Source organism: Chinchilla lanigera, unplaced genomic scaffold, assembly GCF_000276665.1.
Source record: "Chinchilla lanigera isolate Chin_1 unplaced genomic scaffold, ChiLan1.0 scaffold00008, whole genome shotgun sequence".
Taxonomy (NCBI): Eukaryota; Metazoa; Chordata; class Mammalia; order Rodentia; family Chinchillidae; genus Chinchilla; species Chinchilla lanigera.
The window spans coordinates 5,296,382-5,322,375 of record NW_004955409.1 but is presented as its reverse complement, the minus strand read 5'-3'; the positions used below and the strand labels follow the sequence as shown (position 1 = coordinate 5,322,375).

Sequence of the window (25,994 nt, the reverse complement as noted above, 5' to 3'; positions counted from 1 at the left end):
GGACTCCCAGGACACTGTTGCTTAGCCAGGAGCTTGCACCTGACATGCACAATGTTCCTTTCTACAGGCATTACATCACGACAGGAAGCTTTTTATTTTTATTTCTCCTGCCACTTGGTTTTGGTCAAAATATACCTCCGTTTTGTCTCCCTGCCTGCTTAAAAATGACAATCTTGTGGCCCTGGGGGATGATACTTCTGAGCATGGGTCTGAATTCAATTAGGCACCCGCATTTCAATCAGCTCTCTTCAGCACAAAGCCCACAGCCAATTCCCAGGATCGTCCACCAGCAGGCAAACAGCGATCATGTCCCGAGCTCCTCTGGAGCCCAGGACTACGTCTCCAGCGTGGACCTACTCCAACACCCGCCGGCCGTGCACTGCGCATCAGGCGCTGAGCTTGCCACAGGAGGGAAGACGACCAGGAAAACAAAGTTGCTCTTGAGGAGCAGCTGCTCTCGGGGGGACAGAGGCCAGCTTTGACAGAATGTGGCAAGTGCTGTAAAAAGTGGCATGGAGAGAGCCGGGGTGAACGGAAGAGAACCTGGGCTCACCCTCCTAGGAGGAGGAAGGGGAAATGCAAACAGCTTCCTGGAAGTTCATTCTTAAAAATAGAAAGAGCTATATCCCAGTAAAAAGCAGAATGTGACCACCCCTGGGATTTCTCCTGCTAAGGACAACGCTACCCCACCAGCAGGAGAAGTCCCTCCAGAAATCACCACCGGACATCGCTAAAAGGACCTGCTGCCTCCAATTCCTTACAGAAGCAAGCGAATCACTTTCATAAAAGCCAAAGCCAGTGAAAAGCTATAGGAGGAAATACAACGCTGGCATCAAAAACACCCCGTCTCCCTCACGGGGAGGGAGATGACGTTCGCGTCTCCCTTCTTCCAACGCACATCTGGGTCACGCTCGCAGGGACCAGTGGAGACAAGTGGCTAAAGAGAGCCGATTCCGCTCCCCCGGCCGCCCCTCCACACATGCCTGGCAGCCTGCCACGCGGGATCAACTCGATTTAGACAATCACCACAGTGTAGATTCTACGGGGCCAACATGCATTCCCACATTCCTACACATGTCAGCATAGCCGTTCTCCCAGAAGGGGAGTAGTCAGAGGCACCCCAAAACCTGGAAAAACCCCTGAGTATTATGCCAATTTTGATTAGGAGTTCAGTAACCCAACCCACTTCTTAATTTAACCTATTTCTTAATCTTGGGCAAAGATCAAATCTTTGAGGAAATAACTGTAGAGTGGGTCAGCCTCAGGCTCTCCGGATTTCAGATCGTGTTCCGGTCCACACCTGAGCCACGGGGACCTGTATTCTTTGCAGCAAATTCCTTAACCACATTAGCAGATACAGAACACTCCCTGACTTCACTTCATTAGTGATTTTTCCACAGCAAAGTAAGCTCAGCGTTCTCTTCACACACCGGTTCTCAGGTCTCACGCTGACGGTTGTGATCTGCTCCATCTTCCTTGAGTAAATAAGGCCACAAGATGATGTCACCTCTTCCTCAGCTCCAAGGCAATAAAAGCACAAGTGTAAAAGTGGTAAAGCAAACCACTGGAGAAGGGTCCGCAGCATGCGATTTGAAGGCCCAGAGTCCAGTATGCACCACACCATCTTTCTTACAACATGATCTATCCAGCAATAATTGTAATTGACCTCCAGCGGCTTGTCAAAATGTATTACAGGATTGTTTTATTAGCAAGTAAGTGAATATGAGTGAACTTGTACAAATAGAAAAGATAAACGATTTTTCACATAGCACTTTCTGCTGTTTCTCTCAGCTATGTCTTAAGTGACATTTATTGGCTATCTGCTCCTTAATCTCTGCCTCCCATCTTAGCGCCAGAAGATCTTCTTACAACTTTGAATAAAAGTGATAAGTGTCGTTTTAAAGCTCCTGAGTATTTTTCAGTTACAGGTTTGCATGAGATGAACCTTCTAAACCACTATAAGCTGGGCATGGTGACACACACCTGTAATATCAGCACCCTGGGAGGCTGAGACAGGAGGACCGCAAGTTCAAGGCCGGCTTAGCCACTACCTCTGTCTCAAAAAACAAAATATTTTTTCAAGGGCAGGAGGTGTAGCTCGGTAGAAGGCCCTGGGTTTACAACCGCCAGTTGTACCAGAAAAGAAAACAAATTTAAAACTAGGAATGATGAAAAAATGACTATGTAGAGACAGACCAGATGGTTAGTAAAGCCAAAGTTCACGGTGGAGAACTCAGGCATATTACACCTATGTGTACATCTCGACATCGGATTTGCACGTACTGGTAGGCAAAGCAGGGAAAATGTTTAAGAACGCCATGAACATTAAAGGTGAAAGCAGAAAACCCACATTCACACGGAAGCTCCGTGCTCTCTGGGTGGCCGTGGCGTGTCCCTGCGGCTCCCCAAGCCTTGGTCTTCCCCTGTGCACCCTGAGGATGACTCCATACCCTTCCCTGCGCTGCAGCGTGCTGAGCTGACCCTTACAGGGGACACTCGCTGCTCCCACGGTGGGACCCCAAAGCCCGGCAGCTCTGAATTCACCTCCGCATTCTCCACTTCTCCCTTTGCATACACGTGCTTGGCGGGGAACCCCCTCGAATTTACCAGGACAACGCGGAGCTCCGTCCATACCCTTGCAGAAAGCTCTCCTCTTTGGATCCCGGCGCCCACCGCTGCGTGTGGACACTCGCCGCACGGCCTCGGCCTTGCCCTGGGAGGGGCGGCCGGCAGCCCGAGCAGACCCAGGTCCGCCGTCTGTCACCGCGGACACCGGCCCAGCGACAGCTGAGCAAGACCCCGAGCCCACGCCCCAGCAGGGAGCCGCCGTCCTCGCGGTGAGCTCAGGAAACGTTACCTCTCTCGCACTGCGGTCCGGTGAAGCCGTAGGTGCAGGCGCATCGGTTGGGGGCCACACACCTCCCTCCGTTGAGGCAGCCGCTCTCACAGACGGCTGGAAGACAAGAGCGGAGGGCTTCAGCAGCGAGCGACGCCAGGGGCGGCCCTGCAGCCCCCACGGGACGACCAGGGGACACCACCCGGCGCCCCGTCCTCGTCCTCCTTCCCAGCGCCTCCGAACCCAGGGGCTCCCGCAGCTCCTTCCCTGCTGGGAACCTGGAGCGCGCCCCAACTTCACCCGCTGAGCACACGGGCCACGGCATGAAGGCGCATGGGTTCCAGCCCGGCTCTGCCCGGCCCGTCACCTCCGCAGAGGACCCGCCCACGCTCCGGGCCCAGATTCCTCGGCTGGCGAAAGGCAGGACGCCAAGGAGCTGCCGCACGCAGAGCCCGAACACGGGAAGGTCGCTGACGGTGCCTGGCGCGTGGGAAGCTGGGGGCGCCCCGCGGCAGGTGCTGCAGGCCCTCCTGTCCTCCCTCCCTCTGCCCGGGAAGAAACACTGCTCGCACAAAGGCATTAACACCGAGCTATGACTTCCTGTTTCACCTTATTTCCCTTCGCACCTCTTCGACCTGTCTTTCATCCCTAGCAACACAAAAGCACCTGCTGTGTCCCTGTTCCATGCTAAGTCCTGCACCAGTGCTTTAGCCCATGGTATGCCATCTCCCTGAAAGGCCCATTCCCCATCATCTGATGGGTGAACTCCTGCTCATCCCTCAAGACCCAGCCCAGTGGTGGCCCACACTGGGAAGACTATCCTGCGATTCTCCTCTCACCATGCTGGGCTGCACAAAACTCAAGCAGCGTTCTCACCACACTGCAGGGTGGGGACCTTCCCTGGGCCAACATGTAAATTCTGGTTCATTGTTTTTCATCATGACCAACATATATGCAATGGCACAAAACGCAGACAACATGAATACCACCATTAAGGGGTCATTAGGTAAACAGCAGAAAAATGCATTTAATGGAGATTTGTGCAGCCATCAAATGTATTTTTAAATGTTTAACAACACAAATACACTTCTAACAAAATATTAACTGAAAAGTTATACATTTGGTAAGGCCTCCTGTACCAAACATGCATTGAATGTTTATGACACAATCTCTGGAATGACCCGCTTGTAGCTAATTTAATTTTTCATAGTTTTGAACTTTTCTGAATTTCCTATAGCATGTATATATATATATATTCATCGTCAAGTACTGAAAAGGAGCCCTGCAAAGGACATTTCATCTTCTGCAAAGCACGGGCCCTGGCAGAGGCGGCCACAGTGAGCAGGGAACGAACCCGCAGACCCCAGCACGGGGTCAGGCTTGGCACACGGAGGAGAGGCAGCTGGCGGTCACCGAGGACGGTGTGGAGGAGGGTGGGACTGGGCTTGCAGTACTCTATCAGAGATGCTTCCCGGAAGTCCAGGCGCAAGCTGCGCCCCGGAGCAGAAGGCGCACGGTGGAATGAGGCACAGCCGGGCACCTGGGGCGGCGGCCGCGAACCAGAGGCCCCGGCAGACAGGGCGCCGAATCAGAGCGAAGGGGACTGAACCAAGTAACTCAGTACTGACATCCCACAAGCGAGCGGTGCTGAGTGGGTCGGGCAAGGGACCTGTCCTCCTGCGAGGGTCACCAGACGTCTGTGAAAACGCTGTGTCCCCAGGAACCGGAGAAAAGCCATGCGCGGTGATCGCCTCATTCTGCGTGTCCACCCACGAGCGACCTCAGCATAACCCCATGGGAACCATGGTTACTCACGCTGTCCACAGTGCGTCCCCACGTATCCTTTCGGACAGAGACAGTGGTCCTCACTGCAGCTACCTCCGTTCATGCAGCGGATGTTACAGTGTTGTACTTGAAAACCAAAGAAGAAGAAGAATTCATTTTTGTAATTTAAGCGCATAGGGTACAACAGTTCACAGGACTTGATGGGCAGTTACTTGAAAATAAAATATGACTACATAGTTCAGGCTGGCCTCAAGCTCACGGCGATCCTCCTGCCTCAGCCTCCCGAGTGCTGGGATTACAGGCGTGCGCCACCATGTCTAGCTATAAAGTCATTTACAATGCAATCTAATTGTTTCTTTGGTGTTTATTTTAATTCTGCCAAATGACTTCCTTGATTTTGCAAGGCTTGCAATTCAATGTCATTTGTGTTAATTTATACCAACAAGAGCACAGTGCTGAGAGGAACCATACGAGATTATGATGGCAATAACTTTTCTATGATTTACAGTTCAGGGTAGGTGGCTAGGGAAAAGGCCAGAGTAAGAAATTTCATGCACTTCTGCTAAAAGAATTCTGGAGGCAGAAAAGTGAAAATAGGAAAATACCTAGAAAGGCATTTAGTAGGAAGACTGTCTGATGACTGTTGCGGGGGTTAGCTGCTCATTTAAACAGAAACCTTAAACTAAATGAGACCCACGTGTCCGCGATCTGGTACGTTTCGAAGTGAGGGTAGAAGACAAGGGCCAGCCTTACGCTGAGCCGCCAAGGCGCTGCGAGAAGCTGGAGTCTTGAAAATGCCCGCCGGCTCCGCTATGAGAGACAAGGACCGCGAAGTATGTCATCGTCTCTATTTCAGCCTGCAGCTGTCTCCGTGTCAGGGACTCGGGAAGGCAGCCAGCACTTCTGCAACCTCGGGCTCTCCCTCGCGCTCTAGCAGCAGCAGCAGCAGCAGCAGCAGCAGCAGCAGCTCTCCCACACCGACAGGACTGAATGCCCGACTCTGCACATCGTGAACCCCCTGCACGCCTCTCTCTGCAAGGAGGCCGGCAACGAGGCCCACAGGTTAGGCCGATTCTGTGCTCTCCTGTGCAGCGGAGCGCACTTCCAAGGAAAGGGCTGGACAATTTTATATCAGGAGAAGCAAGAGCTGAAAGGAGGAGGGAGCAAATCTCCCCCGGGCAGACAGCCCCCTCCCGGCACCCTTTTCTAGGACCCAGTTTCCCAAAGGAGCTGTCTTCCCTGGCTCCTCTTCTCTGTCTCTTACTTTGCTCTTCAGGGCATTGATTCTTTGGGTTTCTTGCGGAAGAGAAGCGTGTGCCAGCCTCTCCACAGAGTCCCCCTCTGATCACTCTTCGCAAAATACAGTTCTCACCGAACATGGAAACCCCACCTGCCCCAAGGTCCTGTTCAGATGTCTTGTCTTTCCTTTGTTCATTTCTAATTTCTCTTCCCTCTTCTCTCCCAAACCAGATGGGAGCCCTCTCTCCCTTGAGAGCATTTGACACTAGTCTTTATATATATATATATATACACACACACACACACACACACACACACATATATATATAATTTCATTATTGCGCCTACCCACAACCCACTTGTCTAAAAACTTCATGACAGCAGAGGGGCTGTCGTGATTTTTTATTACATTCCTAAACTGCCTACAGTAGCAGGTATGGCAAGAAATGGTGCTAAGTTAATTTCTATTTACTTAATTCATGGTACCTGATTATGACACCAAGAGCCACTCCTGAAGGCCAGGCGGAGCCTGGGAGGCTGCCCACTGGCACAGCCCTAAGTACATTGCTATAAAAAAAATCTTTATTGTTTTCTGCATCTATAAAAGTAGAAATGACTCCTTTATTGGAGTATTGTTATAGAAATCAAGCAACCTTGGAAACTAACTCAAACAAACTGTTATTTTAGGCTCCTATAATTCCATTAAAAACATCTCAGCCAAAACGATTTTTAACTAAAAAGTTATCTATAATTATGCAAAGGAAAGAAAGATTTGGTGAAAGCTTTGGATACTATTCTAAGTAGGTCAGGAAAAGGTGTACAGTTGCTTTAAAATGTGAAGTTATACTTAGCTTCATCCTATCTTAGAAAAACAGTAAGGACTGAGAAAAGCACAGGAAATGATGTCACCCGCCAAGCAGCGGAGGAACTTGGCCCGCGAACTGATTTCAATTAGAGCAGCTCATGCCAAGAGTTCATTTCCATTCCCACACAAGCAACAAAGCCATTTAGCTACTCTGAGATTAAATGGGAAAAAACTAACAGGAGCTTAAATGGTGACTTTACATTATTTGCTCAAGTCGAAAATCAGAATGAATTCATCTTTTTTCAGGAAGAATAACTAAATTTCCTTCAAATGCATGGTAATAATTTTTAAATTCCCTTGATATATTATATATGCACTTTTACCCTGTCTTTCAAGTGAATCATTTTGAGAATAAAATATTCTTACTTCCTTTAAAAGATAAAACCACTTGGTCAGGCTTGTGAAATGATAAGGCACGGTTACTCCAGGGGTCCGAACAAGCCAAGGAGTCGTGAATTCCTGGAGGGGCGGGAAGGGAGAAGCGCAAACTCATCCACAGAGAGAGGCCCCACCGCCTGCTCTGCCATGGACCGTTCACCAGGAGACGAACCACGGTGAAGTCTCGGGGCTCCAGGGGCAGCAAGCACTGTCTGTCTAGCGGTGGGAGCCATTGCTCAGGATTTCCATGGGGAAGCAAAGGAGCTGGACATGGAGCGGGATACTCAAGCAGGAAACCACCCAGTGGGGCTACGTACACCCATCGCTTTTCATTTGGATTAAATCCTGCCACTGGTGCATATTCTAAACTTCACTCTGATTTGAACAAGAATTCCAGACGTCTCACCATTAGCAGACCAGGTTCTACCTCTCTAGGGAAAAAAGACAACTAAAAGCTAAGGGCTCCATTTCTGCACAGAAGGATGCTATAGTCTTTATTGAATGTGTTAAGGACCCCACATCAGAATGTATTCCTAAACTCAATCTGTGTCAAACTTTTGGCAGAAATAGGGAACACCAGGCAAATACAAGGGCCAATGTATACAGGCTTATGCTGTCACACGCAGTTAGCCCGAGGGCCCTAACCCTGCTTCAACAGGCTTCATGCCGAGCTCAGTACCCTGGAACCAACAAAAAACACTGTCATTTACCTATATCCATAAGAGGCCCCAAATTAATGTGTGTTCATTTCAGATGTAGTAAGTCCTTGCAGCCTTTCAGCAAGTACTGGCTGAACATTTGTTTCCACTGGCCAGGAAGCAAGGAGAGCGGAAAGAACTTTCGATGCTAGCATAAAGTTAATTAAACTAATATCTAAATGTGAATGCACCGTGGGGACGAAGAGGTGCTGGGACCCTCTAGGGCCTAAATAAAGATATTCTTCATGGAAGGACAACCTGGTTAACCACTGTTCGGACTTACTACCTGTCTTTTCTTGGTGTTGTACAGTTCTGTACATCTTGTTGATACAGCCTCGGTGTCTTTTTTCTACAGTACACCTGGTTGATACAGTACTGCAGTTTTTCCTGATTATACTGCGTAGTTTTATGTTCTGTTATACATTACAGTGCTGCCTGTAAGAGTTATGCAAATAAAGCAAAGTCACTAAGTTGATGCTTCTTTTGCCTCTTAGTTTGTTCTGAATATGGTGATGGACATACAACACACAATTCCTCATTTAGCGACCAGTGCAGTGAACGACCTAGTTGTGGATTGGAACTCAGCTGCACTCCACAAATGAGGAGCGTCTGTACCTCTAAGGATAGCTCTCTTGGGAAGCACTAGGTCAGGAAGGGTTCTAAAGACGGGTCGTAAACTAGCATAAAGAGTCTTGCAAGCACTTTGCAAATCAGCATCCTAACAGTGAGTAGGAGTTTTAATTTCAGCATAGGAAAAGCAGAGGCAGGCAAATGAAACAGGCAGACCAGCTCTTGGGCTCTAACCTGAGACAGGGGCAGGGTCGTGACAGGACAAAAGCATCTTCCATTTGGAGGGTCACAGCACTGACATTCCCTGAAGTGGGTAAGTGCCCTGTGGTGCCTAAGGACGCATAGCTCAGGGGTGAAATGTCACCGGAAGCTTATCTTAAAAAACCAAACCTAACCGAGCTGGAAAAGGTTCAGAGAAACTTAAGTGAAATGACAGCAGGAATGAAGATGCTTCCACAGCAGACCAACCAGGACGCAAAAACCCACCCAACTGTCTACTGCTCAGGACAAATCTGAGTAGATTCCACGCATTCCTCTCTGACCTGTCCTAAAAAGCTTTTTCAAAAGTTACATCTGTCTTTCCTCCTGACTTCTCCCACTCTGCCACGGGACTGCACAATACACTCTCAAAGAGAATTGCTCCTCAGCTTCCTCACATTCTTAGAGCTCACACTGGTGCTCGGAATACAAGTACTCCCAACTCTCACCGAGTGGAAATAAACCAAAAGTCATAAAATTTGAAAGTACTCTAAGGGGTTATGCAGCATGCCAATACTCCCCAACTTGACATGCAGGTTTATGGTAGTTCCTACCAAAATCCTCAAAGGTTTTGCAGATACAGACAAAATCCATCTAAAATTGTCATGGAAAGGCAAATAAACTAGAACAGCTAAGATAATTTTGAATGAGGCTGCCCAACTTCAAGTTTTATCCTAGAGCTGACCCAGAATGTAGAGGGAAGTGACAGACATCTAGGTCAGTGGAATAAAAGAGAGAAACCAGGAAAAGACTCATAAAAATATACCCAGCTGACTTTTGACAAAGACACAAAAGTAACTTGTATTAGTCAGCTTTCCAGCCATATAACAAATACCCCTCATAAAGAGAAAAGTGTTGTTTTGGCTGACATTTGGGGGATTTCACTCAATGATGACAGGTTCTGATGCTACGTGCCCATTGTGACTAAGAATATCACTTTACGGCAAGGGAGTAAGAAAGTTACTGGGGTCCCCCAACCCTCTTCAAGGCTGTATCCCCAACAACCCATAGACTTCTCACTAGGTCCTATGTTGCAAAGGTTTCACCACTTTCCAAGAGCTCCCTGGGCACCAGGCCTATAACACACACACACACAGACCTTTGCAGGACATTTAAGACCAAAACTATCACATCGTTCAATGCATAAAAGGTAACTTTTCCAGAAACAAATGGGGCTGGCATAATTGGACATCCATCAGTAGCAACTGAAACTAAACCTAGATCTTAAGCTCATGCCTCATATAAAACTCATCTCAACATGTGATAAAGAAGTAAATGTAACACTGTAACGCTGCTAGGAAAAAGAGAAAATCTTTGGGAGTTCAGGCTAAGCAAATCATTCTTAGGCTTGACAGCAAAAGCACAACTGAGTAAAGGAAAATATTGATAAATTAGACCACCAAATTCAAAACTATCTGCTCTGAGAAAGCTCCCATAAAAAATAGGAAAACTCAAGCGATAGAGTGGGAGAAAAAGTTAGCAAATCACTTCTCTAACAAAGAGCTAGTATTTAGAATCTATAAAAAGCTCTCAAAACTCAGTAGCAAAATAATGAGCAATCCTATCACAGTCTGAACAAAAGGCATGAAGAGACACCTCACACACAAAAAAAATGCAGGTGGCAAAGAAGCACATGAAAAGATGTTCAGCATTACTGCCGCTGGGCAAATGCAAATTCAAACCATGGTTGGATATCACTCCCCGGCTCAAATTCATCAGAAGAGCTAAAATTAAAAATGGTGACAACAGCAAAAGATGGGGAGAAGGCAGGGAAACTGGCATTGATACACCGCTGATAAGAAGGTAACATGGCACAAACACTCCAGAAGTCCTTTCACCGTTCTTAGAGGCTAAATAGGCACTACCATACGACCCCAAAATCGCATTCCTCCCAGGCAAAAATGAAGGCTTATGTTCATATAAAAACCTGTATACAAATATTCCTAGCAGCTTTATCTGAGGAACAGAGAGTGGGGAGGAGGAAGGGAAGGGAGGGAGAGGGAGAGGAGACGGGAGAGGAGGGGGAGGGGGAGGGAGAGAAACCGGGAACAAGCCAGCGGCCCCTCGCAGGTGGATGGCTGAGGCACTGCCACACCTGCCGCAGTCACACTATGCCGCAGTGCAGGAAATGAACTAGTGATGTCAGCAGCGGCCTCAAAAGACGAAAGGCATAGGAAGGGAGAACAGAGGAGCGGCTGTCAGAGTCAAGGAGGGCGCAGAGGCAGGAGGAAAATGACCCAAGGGGTACCGCGAGGAATCCTTGTGGAGACAGGAGTGTCTCACCGCTTTGTAAGGCGCCACCCTGGGGAGACCTGGTAAAGGTTAGGCACCCAGGATCTCCCCATGTGATTTCTGAAACGGTTTCTGAGTACAGCATTATTCCAAAATAAGAAAGGTCATGTTAAAAGTGCCTTTAAAAAGTGTGAAAAGTAAAACGGGATGCGCATAAAATGGACCGTTGAAGTCTAAAATATGAACTACAGGAATCCAATTGCACAAGAGCATATTACCTACAGTTATGAATGTTATGCTATGACTGTTTGCATCCCCCCAAATTCATCTGGGGAAACCCAATGTGACAATAATATTACAGCAGTGTGGCTTTGGGGAGGTGACTGGGTCCTGCGGGCACAGCCATCAGGAATGGGATCCGTGCCCTTTGACAGCTGCCCTTCCCCACGTGAAAAGACACAGAAGATGACCCCTACAAGGAACGGCCCGCATCAGACATCAGACACCAGACATCAGACATCAGACACTGCTGGTGCCTCGATCTGGGGCTTCCTGGCCTCCAGAAACGTAAGAAATCAACATCTAATGTGTAGAAATTGTGCCATTTAATGTATTTTGTTATAGCATCTGAATGGCCTAAGAGTCCCAGCATTACTAGGTAATTGGTGTTAGTGGGTGAGTGTGTACACACAGTTAAAAGAGCTTGAGTCACACCCGTAACCAGAATAGATCTTCATGAAAACAAGGATTCCTCAGGACCCCAACCCAGCCATAGACACTGACAGCAAAGGCAGAAGGAAAGTTTAGGGAAACCTCTGTTCTGATCCTCCCTAGCTGATCTTTCTCTTGCCCTGGTGCCTCAGTGACCAATGTCAAGGGCAGCATCAGACCTGAGTGAAGCCACATCTTCCTGTGGCCTAGGAGAATGGCTGATGAGTAGTCTGAAGGCCCTGCCAATGCAGTCTCTCATGTAGGTCGGGAAGGGATTACTGTCTGCTCTCAGAGGAACAGGGCCTTTGAGTCAAAACCACCCACAACACATGACCTCCTTCCATTCTTCCCATTTTTTCCCCAGTACTGGGAATTGAACCCAGGACCTTTGCACTAAGCTACACCCTTACTGTTTTTTATATTTTATTTTGAGATAGGTTCTTGCTAACGCTGGGCTCGTACTTGTGATCCTCCTGCCTCAGTCTCAGGAGTGTGGGTATTGCACACCCAGTTCTTTCCATTTTCAGATGAGAAACTAAACCCCTCAGATACCCACAACTTACCAGGTCTCCTTCACTCCTATCATACAACAGCTATGAATTTTTTCACACAAAACAATGGTGCAATGATCTTAGTTGGCCCCTTTTAGTAGAACAGGAAGAAAAGGCAAGCACTGCACTGAGTTGATGAGCAGATTATCAAGTCATCTGTCCACACATGCCTTCCACCACACTGTCACCAGCAAGCTCTGTAGAGTGGCACAACTGTTTCCTGAATGCCACTCCAAACAACCAGAAAGGAATTTTGGTCGTCCCAGTTATCCTTAATTTGAAACACTCTGCCATCTTTAATTGTGCAAGCTGCGCAGATAACATGAGTTCAAGGAAAACCAAGATAATGATTTTAAAAGCTCCAAATGCCTCCAAGACCCTGGTGAGATCAGATTCTCCTCTTACACCATTCACATCTACAAGCTACTTGGGGACTGTCTGGTGTCCAGACACAAGATGTGAGATCCACACTTCTTCAGAAAGCATCCGCCACAAGTCTTGGACTTCAGTCTGTAGGTTAAAAAGTGGCCTCAGGCCTGAGCACCCTTCTCTCCCCAGCCCAGGGCTAGACAGAAGTACTCCAAGCCCACAGCTTTCCCCTCTGACCTCGTTAACATCCTGTCCCCATATCTCGTAATTTATACCTGACAGAGAAATCTTGAGCAGTTCACACTATCACTAAAGATCTTTCCAGTAGAATACCCAGTTTTGCCACCTGCTGTCTTCTCTTGCAGTGTTAGTTGGTTCAAAGGGACCAATCAGAGATGGGTTCATTCCCAATGGAATACCTGCACTTTTCCGTGCCCCTAAGGCTGTCTCTCTTCAGCAGCAGCTTGGAGGTGTTCCTGATAGAGATCAAGATGCTTAGCATGTGTCTTTGAGTGCTGCTAGCTGAATTCTCAGCCTCTTTCTATCCCTCCAGCTTGGGTACCTTCACTGTGTACCCTGAACCTGCTGCTCTTGGGGGACATGCATTCAAAATCAAACTGAGATGCAGTAAGACTATGCCACGTTCAGGGTGCTGCACAAGATTCCCCAGCCCATGGGGGAATTCCTACCCCAAGGGAAAACCAGCTGCATTCAGTACTTGGGTTCTACCAAAAGCAGATTCTGAGACAGTTCGTCTGAGTGGAAGTAGTTTTTTGGGGAAGCAATTCCAGAAATCACCAATAGGTGAATGTAAAACAGAACTACACTGTCAAGTTTACTATCCCTGTGAGTAATGAGGACTCATTCCCAGTAGGGAACTCCAGGAAACAATGCAGAACCAATCCCAAAACCGACAGGCAAGGAATTGGGGCACTCACCCAAAAACTCTCCACCTGGCCTTGCTTAAACCTTACTTCCGGGTCCAGTCATGCTGCTAACCCTCCAGCACCCCTAGCTTGCCCTATACAGAGACCTGGCCTGATCCCCGGCCAGAAAAATCTTCCAAGAGTCTCAGAAAGAGTCCCCCATGTCTACCAAGGGCGGTGAGCGGATACTCAGAGGGTCTGCTATGCTGAAGAACTCCCCTGTCCTGTCTATCAGCTGATGAGAACCACATCAATGTTAGGACCCTTAACATATAACCGATCTTGACGTGCTCTGCCTGCAAAGACAGAACAGAATATACTAACATGGTTCTCAAACCTTGTCAAGAGCACTGTGAATGGGAGAGCATTTTTCTCAAAAGAAACTGGGAATGAAAAAGGAACTTACCTCTTTTGCCTTGGCGAAGGCCAGGGTATTGAGGGGCTGTTTATACCGACAAGAACTTCAGCTTTCTAAGCAATTTATAATGACTCACATCCTTCACAGTTCCCACACTTCCCGAACTCACTACTGTGGACACCAGACTTACAGGGAAAAAAAACAGAGCAAGAAAGCAATGGCTCTCTAGAATAAACTGCGGCTTTTCCTGGTATCATAAAATAATGATCACAGAACAAAGTGGCAAAGTTCTCAAAGGGAAACTCTGTGCTTCATGATAAATCATTCCCAGAAACTGCCATCATGACTCCTTTCATTTTCTTCTTGCCAAAGCAGGGGTCTCGAGTTTTAAGTAAGTTTTTAATCAGATTCATATTTCAGTACCACAAGGAAAAATGCCTAGTATTTTCTGAGCCAAAAATGTTCATTAAATAATCATTTTATTGAGCACCTTTTTATGGTGTTTATGTTGGAGATATAAAAATGACTAAGGTGATAACCTACACAGACAGCCATAATCTTTATATGATTCCAACTCGCTATGCCCTGTACGTAATTTTCCCATAAAGACGGAAGAAGGGAAACGGGAGACCAGCTAGAGCGAAGCCTTTCCAAGGATTTTGGGCAGAGCAGACGAGGCAGATGTTCTAGTGAAAAAATGTACTGCAGGCAAAGCGAAAAGCCAAAAGCAAATTTAGGAGAAAATAGGGCATAACCACATAAAATAATATTATATATAATGACACGTTAGACTCACTGGATCTGGAGCCACAGGAAGGAGCTATCTGACCCGATGGACAAGTGCACATATTTGGCCTCGAACAGAATCCGTCCCCGCAAGAATGCCGGCAAATGGCTGTGGATGAAAGCAGAGGTCTGTCAGCACACAGAGCCCGCGCACGGTTGGCTACAGGAATGCAGTCCTCCAGAGAGACCTGGGCTGTCAGCCTACCTCCTCACTCACTTTGCCACGGTGACTCCGTGACCTGAAGCCCCCAGTGCAGACCGACTCTGGGGGACAAGCATTCCAGCCCTAAACTCGGGAACTCCCTACCAAATCAGTGGCTCGCAACTTCCCTTAGCTTGTTCAACAGCACTTAATTAACCTATCAAAAGCCCGGGACAGGCTATGATGGGCAAACAAAATGAACACATAAAAATCTGGCGTCCGGACAGATTTCTATGCTTACATATTGACTTCCTGATTACGGATTCAAGATTTGCAGCAAGGGTCTTGGGAGACATTTTTATTTAATTTCTGTCCCGCTCTGAGTTACAACTGCAGCCTAGGAGGAGAATGTGGAGGCTGCCGTCCTGGTTCTGATTCTACAATCAGAAAGCCATTCAGCTGGCAGAAAAAGCTTAACATGTCTGTGCCACCCAGAGACTAATACTTGCTGGCACCGAATGTCCCGCTGGTGGCCGGAAGGGTAAGTTTAAATGACAAATGATTTCTACTTATCAGCAGATGAGATCTGGCCGCCACTCTTTCTAATGACTGGCATTCTTTTCCTCGAACTTTTACAGCACTGGGTCAGAGGCAAACTGGCAGCACAGAGCTGAAGTAACGCACCGGACAGGATGCACATTAAAACATCAACAGAGCCGGGGACAGAGACTGGAAAACGTTATGAAAGGAGCTGTCAAAAAGGCCTCTAAACATTTATTTCAGTATCTGAAGGTAACACTTCTTGCAACAATTCTTCAGAACACTGGGAGAGGTGTTCGTTATCAAGCTCATTAAGAAAACTCCAACTAGCATTAAATCTGCCTCTTGGTGATCTTAAAATGAGCCACGGTGTAGAAACGAGTAAGGTGCTTTTGGTCAAAATTGGGAATTGGGAATGGATTGACATTTTCAGGTCAGCAAGCAAACACTGCTGGAATAACCTAGTCTTCTCCCTAGACCACGCTGAGGGTCAAGCGAGCAGGTGGACAGGATGATTCCTTAATGCCCATTCTGCTCCAAATGTCTCCATTAGCTGAGCTTTTCGGAAACTGAAACCCGTTTCACAGATATGATGTCTACAAAAGTCACAGAGGGCAGGCACCCCAAGTTCTGTGACGTGGTGCCTCCACTAAATAGCTCCCGGTTCCCACGCCTGACCTGTCACTTCACAACTGGGGGATCTGATGAGAATTTGGAGGTCTGACACACAGCAGAAATTAGGAATCTCAGATGGCACCAAAGTTCTCCTCTAGCCCTTCCCCACAAGAGTTGGTTCAGCTTTGGGTCTTCATCGCCCAAATTCCGTGTACTTGGTTTGGGGACGCCTGTGACCTGCTGTAGCCAGCAAAGTTAGAAACTGCAGCAAGGAAATCACCCATGATACCTTTTCTCTCAAAATGTCATGCAAGTGATGACACAGTCTATGCAGAGAGGTACAGCATAAGCAAACGGCACAGAACCGTGACTCTGTTCTCTGCACCTCAGAAGCATTGCAAAGGAAGTCACTGAATTAGAATATGGCAAGGCTTTGATGAAGCTAATCTCTTTCCCAACCTGGATTCAGAAGAAGCAGGGAAGCCATAGGACTGGAAGGCCCTGCTACACACATATGAACAGTGTGCAGTTCCAAAGGCCATTCTGAGGACTGTCATGCAGCCAAAACAAACGAAAAGAATGCACAGAATGACAAGTTGCCAGTTTACTTACGGACAATACACTGATTTCCACCAGGTAAGGTTTTCCATCCAGGACAACAGTAAGCACTAAAATGTGATCCGCAGACATTGGGTCTGAAACAAAAACACAGAATTCCATACTGTTTTGTTTTCAAAGAAAAAGGGATATGATAAAATGAAAGATGAAAAATATCTATAAGTTATAAAGCAGAATGAACCCTGGCAAACAAAGAGAAGGAAAATCACTAGGTTAGTAATTTGGGATAATTTAAACAAAGACATCCATAGAAATACTAATATCATCAGTGCATTCTGATCAGGAAAATAAAACCTACAGATGCAAAATATAGTACATTCTATTGCAATGCACAGATGTAAAAATTTAAGGCGCCGTAAGCCTAATTCAAACAACAAGCTTTCTGCCAATCTGGTAATAAAGGTCATACTAAGATCTGTTGCACGTTAAAGGCTTAAATATCTCCTCTTTGGAAAAATTCTATTTTTTTTATACTGTGGCCCAGCTCACCTCTAAAATGTTACCACATTCTTCCTTACTCCAAAATTACAGGAATGCCAACTTTAACATCCGTCAGAAGAAGTAAACTCCAATATCTGTAAATATTTCTTCAGCTAAAGTTTGGAATTGCAGTTGATATCAGCAGTCACACGAAAATAAAATCAGTGTCAATCTTTTTACAGACAGTTCATTACATGTCCTGGAGCGAAGCCTCCATTCAGAATCCAGATGATCTATATTTAACGATCTCAGGGGGCAATTTCAGGTAAAGATTTAGCTGCTCCTACTCTGGAGACTGAGACAGAAGGAGCATACAGAGGCCCAAAGGAAACCATTCATTTCACTGTCCTGTGTCCTTGAGCCTAAACATTGGTGCTAGTCGCTGAAGTTCTGGAGCCATTAAGAAAGGTCAACCGTTTTGCAATCAATGTCACAAACCAGAAAATATTCCAAGGCTCCTTAGTATAAACACTGTAGTTCCACAGCCACAAGCCTTTAAACTACAGCTGCATAGCTAAAAGGTACTTCTCAGTTGGGGTGCATTCCCACGTTCTCTCTCCATGTGGGACCACAGGAAACAATTCCTCTGAACTCTCCTCAAACCCATGCAGGACTTTGCCTGACGCTATTCTTACAGCCCCAGAGAACCAAGAACTCTCTGCAACCCTCAAGGTTCATTTGAGGTTGACTAAAGGAGGCTGAGGTCAGAGGAGAGTTAGGAAGAAATATGGGGCACAGCGATAGAGAAAGGACCCTAACTCCATACTCAACAGCTGGGGGCTTCCCCAAAGCTAAAGAGGAGATGACTAGGTAGAGGTTTAACGTGTGCACAACATGACTTCAGGGTCTCTCTGAGACTTGCTTTATTTTCTGCACACACTAGGATGGCAACATTTTTGCCTTGTGTACATCATGTGTGTGTATCCATCAGATGGAATAATGGGAGAGAATAGGTTGTGTGTCAAAAGGGTAACGACAACCTCATGCAGCATTATCATCATGATACAACCATCTTCTGACCTAAATACCAACACATCTTCTGACTCAGCCCAAGAACTCTACAGGATTCAGGTAGAGACAAAGATTTTATTATGAAGAATTCTCAGTTAAGAGCTCTCAATGCTTTCTCCCTCCTACGACAAAGCAGTGTCCCAAATTTCAGGGTCCAGAACTTCCTGGACAAACTCAGAATCTCAGAAAGGGAAGTGAGAGGAGGTGGCAGGGTCAGGGGCTAGGTGCGGTGGGTGGGAGGACACCCTGATCTTCCAAACTTCATAAACGTTCTCTCCATTTGAAAGGACAGCCCAAGCCAAAGTCAACTGCCTCAAAGCTTCCCACCAACAGCCCATTTCAACAGTTCCCCTGGAAGAAACCCAACCCCAAACCGAATCTGGAATCACTTCACAGGACCCCTGAGACTGTGCAAGGTGCCCTGTGGTTGGAGTAACTGCTCTTCAAACAAAAACCAAGTCATATTATCTGACAAAAATGATGGAATATATGGAGTAATAACACATATAACAGGGTGAAAAGCCTAAGGCAAAAGGGACCAGAATCAGTCATTTCAGTCCCTTAAAGCAAGATATTACAAACATTTCCTGAGACCTTTGAAAAATCACAGTTCTATGAACATTCTTCATCATTTTCAAATGTTTAGACTCCATCAAAACATGGAAAAGCTTACCATCAACAATGGTCACCCCCTAAAAATGTCCAATCTCCAAACCATCACAGTGTCAAAGCTATGGTTTACACTGGGAAACAGGACGGGAGAAAAGATGTGGAGGACAGTAAGGCCATTGGACCAAGAAACAGAGGTTTAACTATATTCAGTATTGTCTTAAAATAACAAATAAACAAAAGGAATTCTAAAATTATTAATAACAGAAGAAGGAGAAGAAAGAGAAAAGGTGATGGATCGCTTAATGTGCTAAGGTCTTGTCTCACAGAGCAAGAACCAAACGGAACTGCTGAAGTCTAGACAGAGAGGTACAAATGTTGTAGATGATGCCAGGCAGACAGACATGAGAAGAGTTAAAAGTAGAAATGGTCACAACTCCTTGCTGTAAGAGATGAGGACCTAGGAAAGCTACTCACCTTTTTAATGTGTGCTCTTATACTTTGATCATTCTCTTTTATTTAAAGCAACACTCCCTTTAAAGCACGAGCTTTTGAAGAGGATGCCCTCATTCATAGCTCCCTTTCATTAGGGTACCACATTTTCATTTTCCCACATTTCCTAAAGTGCTCTATTATTTCAAATTGTGATGTAGTTTGTGACCTGCTCCTTTGTTTTCTACATGTATTCTTTATAATGAGTAATACAGTATTGAACTTGAATGGTTTCAAACCACAACATCACATGACAATGATTGTTTTTCTCTCCTTGTCGTTCGTTCTTCAGGAGCATTAAATATTATTACATCATGTGGCTCAAAGAAAAGTATCAGCAAGATGCACAGCATCTCTCATGCTGATATTGGTCTTGAGAACGGTAAATCAGCAGAACTAGTAGAAGAGGGGTGGCACTTCTACTTACATAGAAAAAAAGAAAAATAAGCTGTATTCTAGAAATAAATAAACATCTTATTTAAGCTGGAAAGCAGTAAAATATGCAAATTCTAATGGATTATTTCTATTATAAAACATTTTATTCTAAGATTTCTCTACAAACGGCATTTACAAAGACAATTTTTTAATAAAGTCACTGTTTTTTGGTCAAATGAAAGTGTACTGTTCATACCACTTTCTCTTTCTTTTCTCTGCATCAGCCATCTCCATCACCCTACTCCCCTCTAAAAAGACAGAGGAAGCAAATTAAAGAAAATTGAAATTCAAAGGGAAACGAACTTTCTGCTAAAATGCTCAAAATAGACTACTTTATCTGGGTGTGGTGGTGTACATCTGTAATCCCAGCACTCAGGAGGCCGAGGCAGGAGGATTGCCTTGCGTTCAAGGACAGCCTGGGCTACAAAAGTGACTTCAAAGCCAGCCTGCACTACATAGTGAGATCCTGTCTCAAAAAAAACCAAAAATCTACTATTTCATCCACCCAGCAACGCCTGGCGGCAACATCCATTGTTACCACCTTCCATGCTAGGAAAACTTCAGCTTAGGAAGGCTACACTAACTAGCCACAGCCCCCTAGCTGGGAATAAACACATAACAGGGATTCAGACTCAGAAAGCCTGACTCCAGACTCCATTTCCTTAACCACTATGTTAGGGCAAAGACATCTTTCGAGGTCAAGATGGTATTTTGCCCCACAGCATTTGTGGTGATAATCAGTAATCTAAAAAAAAAAAAAAAAAAAAAAAAAAAATGTCCATCAATAGACCTAAGACAAAGCATGAACTGGTTGTTACTGTACTCTAACAGTCCAGGGAGGAAAGGAGAACTATGTTCACCTTCCACCTGACCTTGGGTTACACTTGTTTAATAGCGAAGTCTTCACCTGTGACTTCTCTTACCAGTCCCTTTGGGCTCCGAAACAAGCCAACACCATCCCCCGGGGATGAGCAGGCCTCCAAGCTGCATCTCTGCATAATTCAGACGCGAACTAGGAGCCCCCATGGTCTCCCTAAAGCCTTTCTCCATGCAGCACCGTCTAGCCACATCTCGCAAACAATCAGGGTCTCTGGATCCCGCCTGCAGGGCCCACGTTCTTAGGCAGAACCCACTGTACACCCTGGTCTCTCCTCTGCAAGACAGCCTCTCTGATTCCTCTCCCAAGGGTGCCGTCCTTTTTGTAAGTTGGTTTCCTGAGTGGGATCCTGAATACTCACTGGGCAAAAACTAAGAAAGCAGGAAACCAGAATGGACTTAATAACTGTGCATCAGCATTGGCTCATCAATGGTGACAGGGGTGTCACACTTACAATAATGGACATACACATTGGTACCCTATACACACTAGAAAACTGGGGAATCAGGAAGCCACAGAGGTAATTCCCCAAGTGTGGGGGTCACTTCACACGGACAGCCAATTTCAACCCCATTGGGATCTTTAATAGGTGACTAGAATGCGTGCATGTGTGTGTGTTTTTCTTTGGGGGAGGGGAGGAAGAATTTAAAGCTCAGAAAGCCATGGGGTACACGCTAACAGGAAATGAGACACTGAACCATGAGACCAGGAGCACAGATGCTGTAAGAACATCTTTGTGTGCAGCAAGTCCTGATTTCTCTGCACACTACACACCTCTGGTGCTCAGGAGTAAACACCTCCAAGAAGACCACTGTCTGTTCAGACAATGCCACCCAAGAGCCCCCCAAGAGTTTTGATGGCAATCAGTCAACTCTCTTTCTGACTTTGCCCTGGATCTGCTTTCTGGGCAGTGGATGGTCTCTGGCCTGTTAGCATCACTGGCTGGTTATGTAAAGGTGGCTCCCATTAAATCTACAGACAGAAGTGTATTTGTTCATTAGTTGGAACTACTGTTAAAGCCTCTAGGGATAAGCAATGGTTGCCCCAAAAGAGAAAAACGAACACATCTCAAGTTTGTATTTCTTGAACATCTGAGATTTGACCAGTGACATCATGAAAATATATGGTGCCAGTGACTCTGCCTTTACCAAGGAGTTCAAGGAAACTGTGACAGTTTCCTTGGCATATTTGCTCCACTTATGCAAGCCAAAGCCACATGGGACTTTTCCAAAGGGTAGGCGAAATTATGAAAATAACTGAAAATACAAAACAGACAAACGAGAGGTGCTCCAGAGTCTGAGCTGAGAGTGACAGGAGGGGCGTGTCCCAAAGTTCCCTGTCCCCTTCCTCTGGTTATTGCCTATAGAAGACAGGAGAGTTGCAAGCATGATTTTCAGCACTCCCCAGAATTCTCAAACAAGAGCTCTGTCCAGGGAGATGGTACCTTCTGAATGTTGTGGCAGCCCCAGGAAGGCTCAGAGGAATGAGGGGGTCCTTCAAGAACTGGGCATGCAAGGCGATTTCATACTTCAGTTCTGAATATTAGCAGCACCTGACTGACAAACAGGGAGGCTCTAAAGCTTCTTTTCCACGTGGAGGTATTCAGATAGCAGAATGGCCTTGCCAACAGAAACAGCGCTGCTGGGAGGGGGTCTGGTCCCCAAGATGGTCAAAGAGCAGTGGCCCAAGCCATATTATCAGCCAACAAGGCTGGCTGGCTGGGACCCTGACCACAACTGAAATGCTGTCTTATGGAAAACATTCCATGCTAGCAACCTACAGTCAGGGTCCCAGTGACCTGCAAAATGGGATCCCTGGTCTCCAGCAACCCCACACCATCCGGAGGGGCAGCCAGCACCCTCCCCACCCCTAGAACAAGATCATTCAACTCAAAATGGCGCATTATGACCCTTTCTTTTTTTTTTTTTTTCCTGGTACCGGGAATCAAACTCACGACATCACTCTTGTCAGGCAGGCGTTGTGCCGCTGAGCTAAATCCCCAGCCCCACATTATGACCCTACCAAAGAGCAATGGCCAATGCTATCATCTTTTTCCCCACCACTGCACTTCTTTGGTCGGTTGCTGTTTTTCACAACCCCAAGTCTTTACCAGCATAAATCTTCTTTAGCTTTGTGGCATATTTTCTCTGGGGTTCTGTAAAGGTATTTTTAAATAGTACCCTGTTTTCATAGATTGTATTCACTTTATTCTTTTCCATGTTTCCTACAAATTGTCACAGTTGCTCTGCATAAGTAAACTAGGCATGTGATTTTTTTAAACTTTTTTCTCTCATGCCAGAATGTTGACAATTTTATTATTGAAGTCACACAATGATTCTCCTCTAGTTGCTTCCTATAATATTTTCAGCCATTAAAGGAAATTAGGGTGATGTTTTCTTTATCTTGTGAACTTTAAGTTTACAAGCTCAATACCCAACAGAGTATCTGAAGCTTCAGAGGTAAATAAAGGTTTAGGGTTTCAAAGGGACTTCCACCTAAAACAACCTAAGGGAGCAAGAATTCTGTTAGCGTAGTGACTATTTAATTCGCCTGAAAGGTAAATATGTTTATAGGAAATTAAAATAAATTTAAAAGACAATTACTAATTTAAAAAATTAACATATTTCATCTGCATTTTTTTATTTTAGAAAATTAAAATTTAAAAATCAAGCACAAAAGATACCCATAAGTGGAACACATCGGGTATGAGAATGAAATTCTTGTTTGTTTGTTTTTTTTCTTCCGGTACCAGGGGAATCAAATTCACGACCTTGCGCTTGCCAGGCAGGCGCTGTGCCGCTGAGCTAAATCCCCAGGCCCAAGAATGAAATTCTTCCATGTTACAAATGCACCACTCAGAAACATCCTGTAGCTCAACTTTACTTCATAGCAGTCAGCAAGCAACAGATCTTTGAAGACATTTCCCTACCAAACTCTTTCATCCGAACAGGGAGAACACTGTTACTAAGGAACAAAAAAGTAAAAAAACAAAGCATTGATAAACTGTAGGTTTCTAATGAGTCAGAGTTAGACTTTTTAAAATGTGGCTGTTCATATTCACTAAATTTAGCACCTCATAATATTTAGAGTCTAAAACCCTGCAAGTGTTTTTTTGTTTAATTTTATTTTACAACTGGAGCAAAGTTGTAAGCATTTACATATAGATATTGGGGTAATTTTAATAGAAATATTTTAAATTTGAAGGAATTGATTACAACAGTTATCTAATTGATAATTGATTACAATTATTTATCTAGTCCACATGCGGTCACACTGTAAAATAAAACAATAGCAATTTTTAGATTCTTCACAATTTACAAAATAATACTATGAACTGTTCCTGAATGTACTACTGTGCTCATTTTTACATAGGGAAACTGAAAATCAGAGAAATGAAATAATTTTTTCAGATATTATCTAATGGAAATATGTCCTAAACCATGAATTTAAAAAAACAATTTGTGACTAAAACATTCTAAAGTTAGTGCTACAGACCTTTTTGAGATTAGAGATTAGAAGATAGTCCCATAAACACCCAAAACAAAATGTGTTCTCTTTTTTAGTTTTTTTTTTTTAAGAAACTATTTGCACAACCTTTTTTTCGCAGTCTGGTTCTGTTCCACTAGGTCCACCAAAAAAAAAAAAGCTAAACTCTTACAAAGTATATCAGGGAAAAGGTAAGGTGCAGGAAATGCGCTGTAGAAACCCTCACTCCGTGCCCTCCTGTAGAAAGAACTTTGTTTCTGAGATAGCTCCTGCAAGGAGAGTGTCCTGCCCTGCTCTCAACAAGAAGATCCTTCAGCTCCTAACATACTCAGTGTCTCCGCAGTGAGTGGGTGGGAAACAATACAAAGACTCCAAATGCAAATGGTTCAAAGCCTACTCAGAGCTGGCACTGATCCTTGGAACAGACCCTTGGCCACGGGTGTGTCTTGTCTGTTGGCAAGTACTTCACATGGCTCAGGAAGACAACGAGCCGCACAAAGGCCAGGCTGACCCAGATGATCTTTCAAACTCTCCAGTTTCACACCTCTGGGACTTAATCCAGGGGCTTCAGGGATGCTGTTCCATGCACAGAGAACGCGGTGATCCTACTCAGTCCCACGGCTGAGCAGCTTCTCCTCAATCCAAGCTGAGAGTTTCCTCCCCGCCCAAGTGAGTGCTCTCTCTTGACACCTTCCCACCTCAAGGGAGGGGGTGATAGTGTCTGTGTGTCAGGCAGAATGGGTGCTAGGCGCCAGCTCAGACCTGGGATAGTGACAGTGCCCAGAATGGAGACGGCGGTGTCTATACAACGAGCACAGCATCCATCCCACCTCCCAGTCTAGAGGACTTCCAGCTCTTTGTAGCAGCACCCAGGGACAAAAACTAAACCCCAGCTCTAAACACCTGCTAGCTGACTTGGAAGTTTTCTACCAGGAGGCAGAAACGCATCAGGCCTGAGCATCTCTTGGGCCCCAAAACTCACAAGGGGAGCTGGGGAGACCAGTGAGTCTTGGCACCTTTCATTTGGAATCACTAAAGCTACACTCGGGCCTAGTTCTTAAATCAAATGAGCATTCCTGAGAAAGCAATGCTGACATGAGGGTGCACAGATTTCTTTCTGAACATTAAAAGTTCATCCTACCCACTTTTCATAACACCCTTGCTTAAAGCTCCTTATTTCAAAATAAAAACAACACACTGAAGTGTTTCCATCTTGACTTGCATGAGAGATCATGTGGAGAAGGTAGTTATGGGTCCTTGCAAAATTATTTCCTTTCCTCCCTGCCCCCTTGAGTTTGAGGCACATTTTGTGTGAATCATCCAAAACTGACCAGCAGAAAGGCCGATCTTTACTGGCAGATGTCATGGTTTTTTCCTCAACGTCACGGGCCAGAAGAGCAGGCCCAGTAGCCCACTGCAGACATCTCCGGCTGTGAACACAGCACTCAAGTTCAAGGAAAAACTTCACAGTATGAATAAATAAACAGAACGTCCCGATTCTGCCCCTAGTAACTTGGTTAGGCAGTGATCACCGACAGCAGCTAACGTCACAGAAAGAGAGACCAGCGATTATAAATATGCTGGCTAATGAAAGGACACATACAACTTACCAAGGCTTCTGGACAGAAAGTTGACTCCGAGCTGGATCGAGCTTCTAGCTCTAGCCAGCAACTCATAACAAATCCAGGAGCCCGGGAAGGTCACCAGCCCCACACCGCAGAAATGCTGTCCTCGCAGACTGTGGACATACTGTCACCAAATGATAATGGGCAGTTTGCCGACTGGCATTGTAAGAAGTGCCTGCTACAGACGTGACCGATTTCTTCAACAAATAAATTGCAAGGAAGAAAATGACAGAGGCAGCATCTAGAACTTTTAAATATGCAAAAATTATATCAACCAGTTAAAAAATATGGTCTCTATTTTGTTTCTGATTTGAATGAACTGTCAAAACAAATACATAAAATCTCTGACCTCATTGGGGATGTTTAAGTACTGGAAGAATGTATGATGATGATATTACAAGATTAATGTTAGCACTGAGGATGACAATGGCATTGTTTTATATTTTCTGAAGAAGTCTTATCTTTTAGAGATATATACTGATACGTTGACTTTATTTTTTTT

At 45.5% G+C, this 25,994-nt stretch overlaps 1 protein-coding gene across 1 annotated transcript in view; it reads right to left on the bottom strand.

Moving 5' to 3' along the window:
• Fbn1 (fibrillin 1) overlaps positions 1-25,994 on the bottom strand; it is a gene marked incomplete at its 5' end in the record, with an annotated part of 220,945 nt that overhangs the window by 180,172 nt on the left and 14,779 nt on the right. Inside the window, 4 exon segments of the mRNA XM_005376698.2 lie at positions 2,858-2,953; positions 4,652-4,747; positions 14,573-14,671; positions 16,472-16,554. Of these exon segments, the coding sequence (XP_005376755.1) occupies positions 2,858-2,953; positions 4,652-4,747; positions 14,573-14,671; positions 16,472-16,554 (374 nt within the window).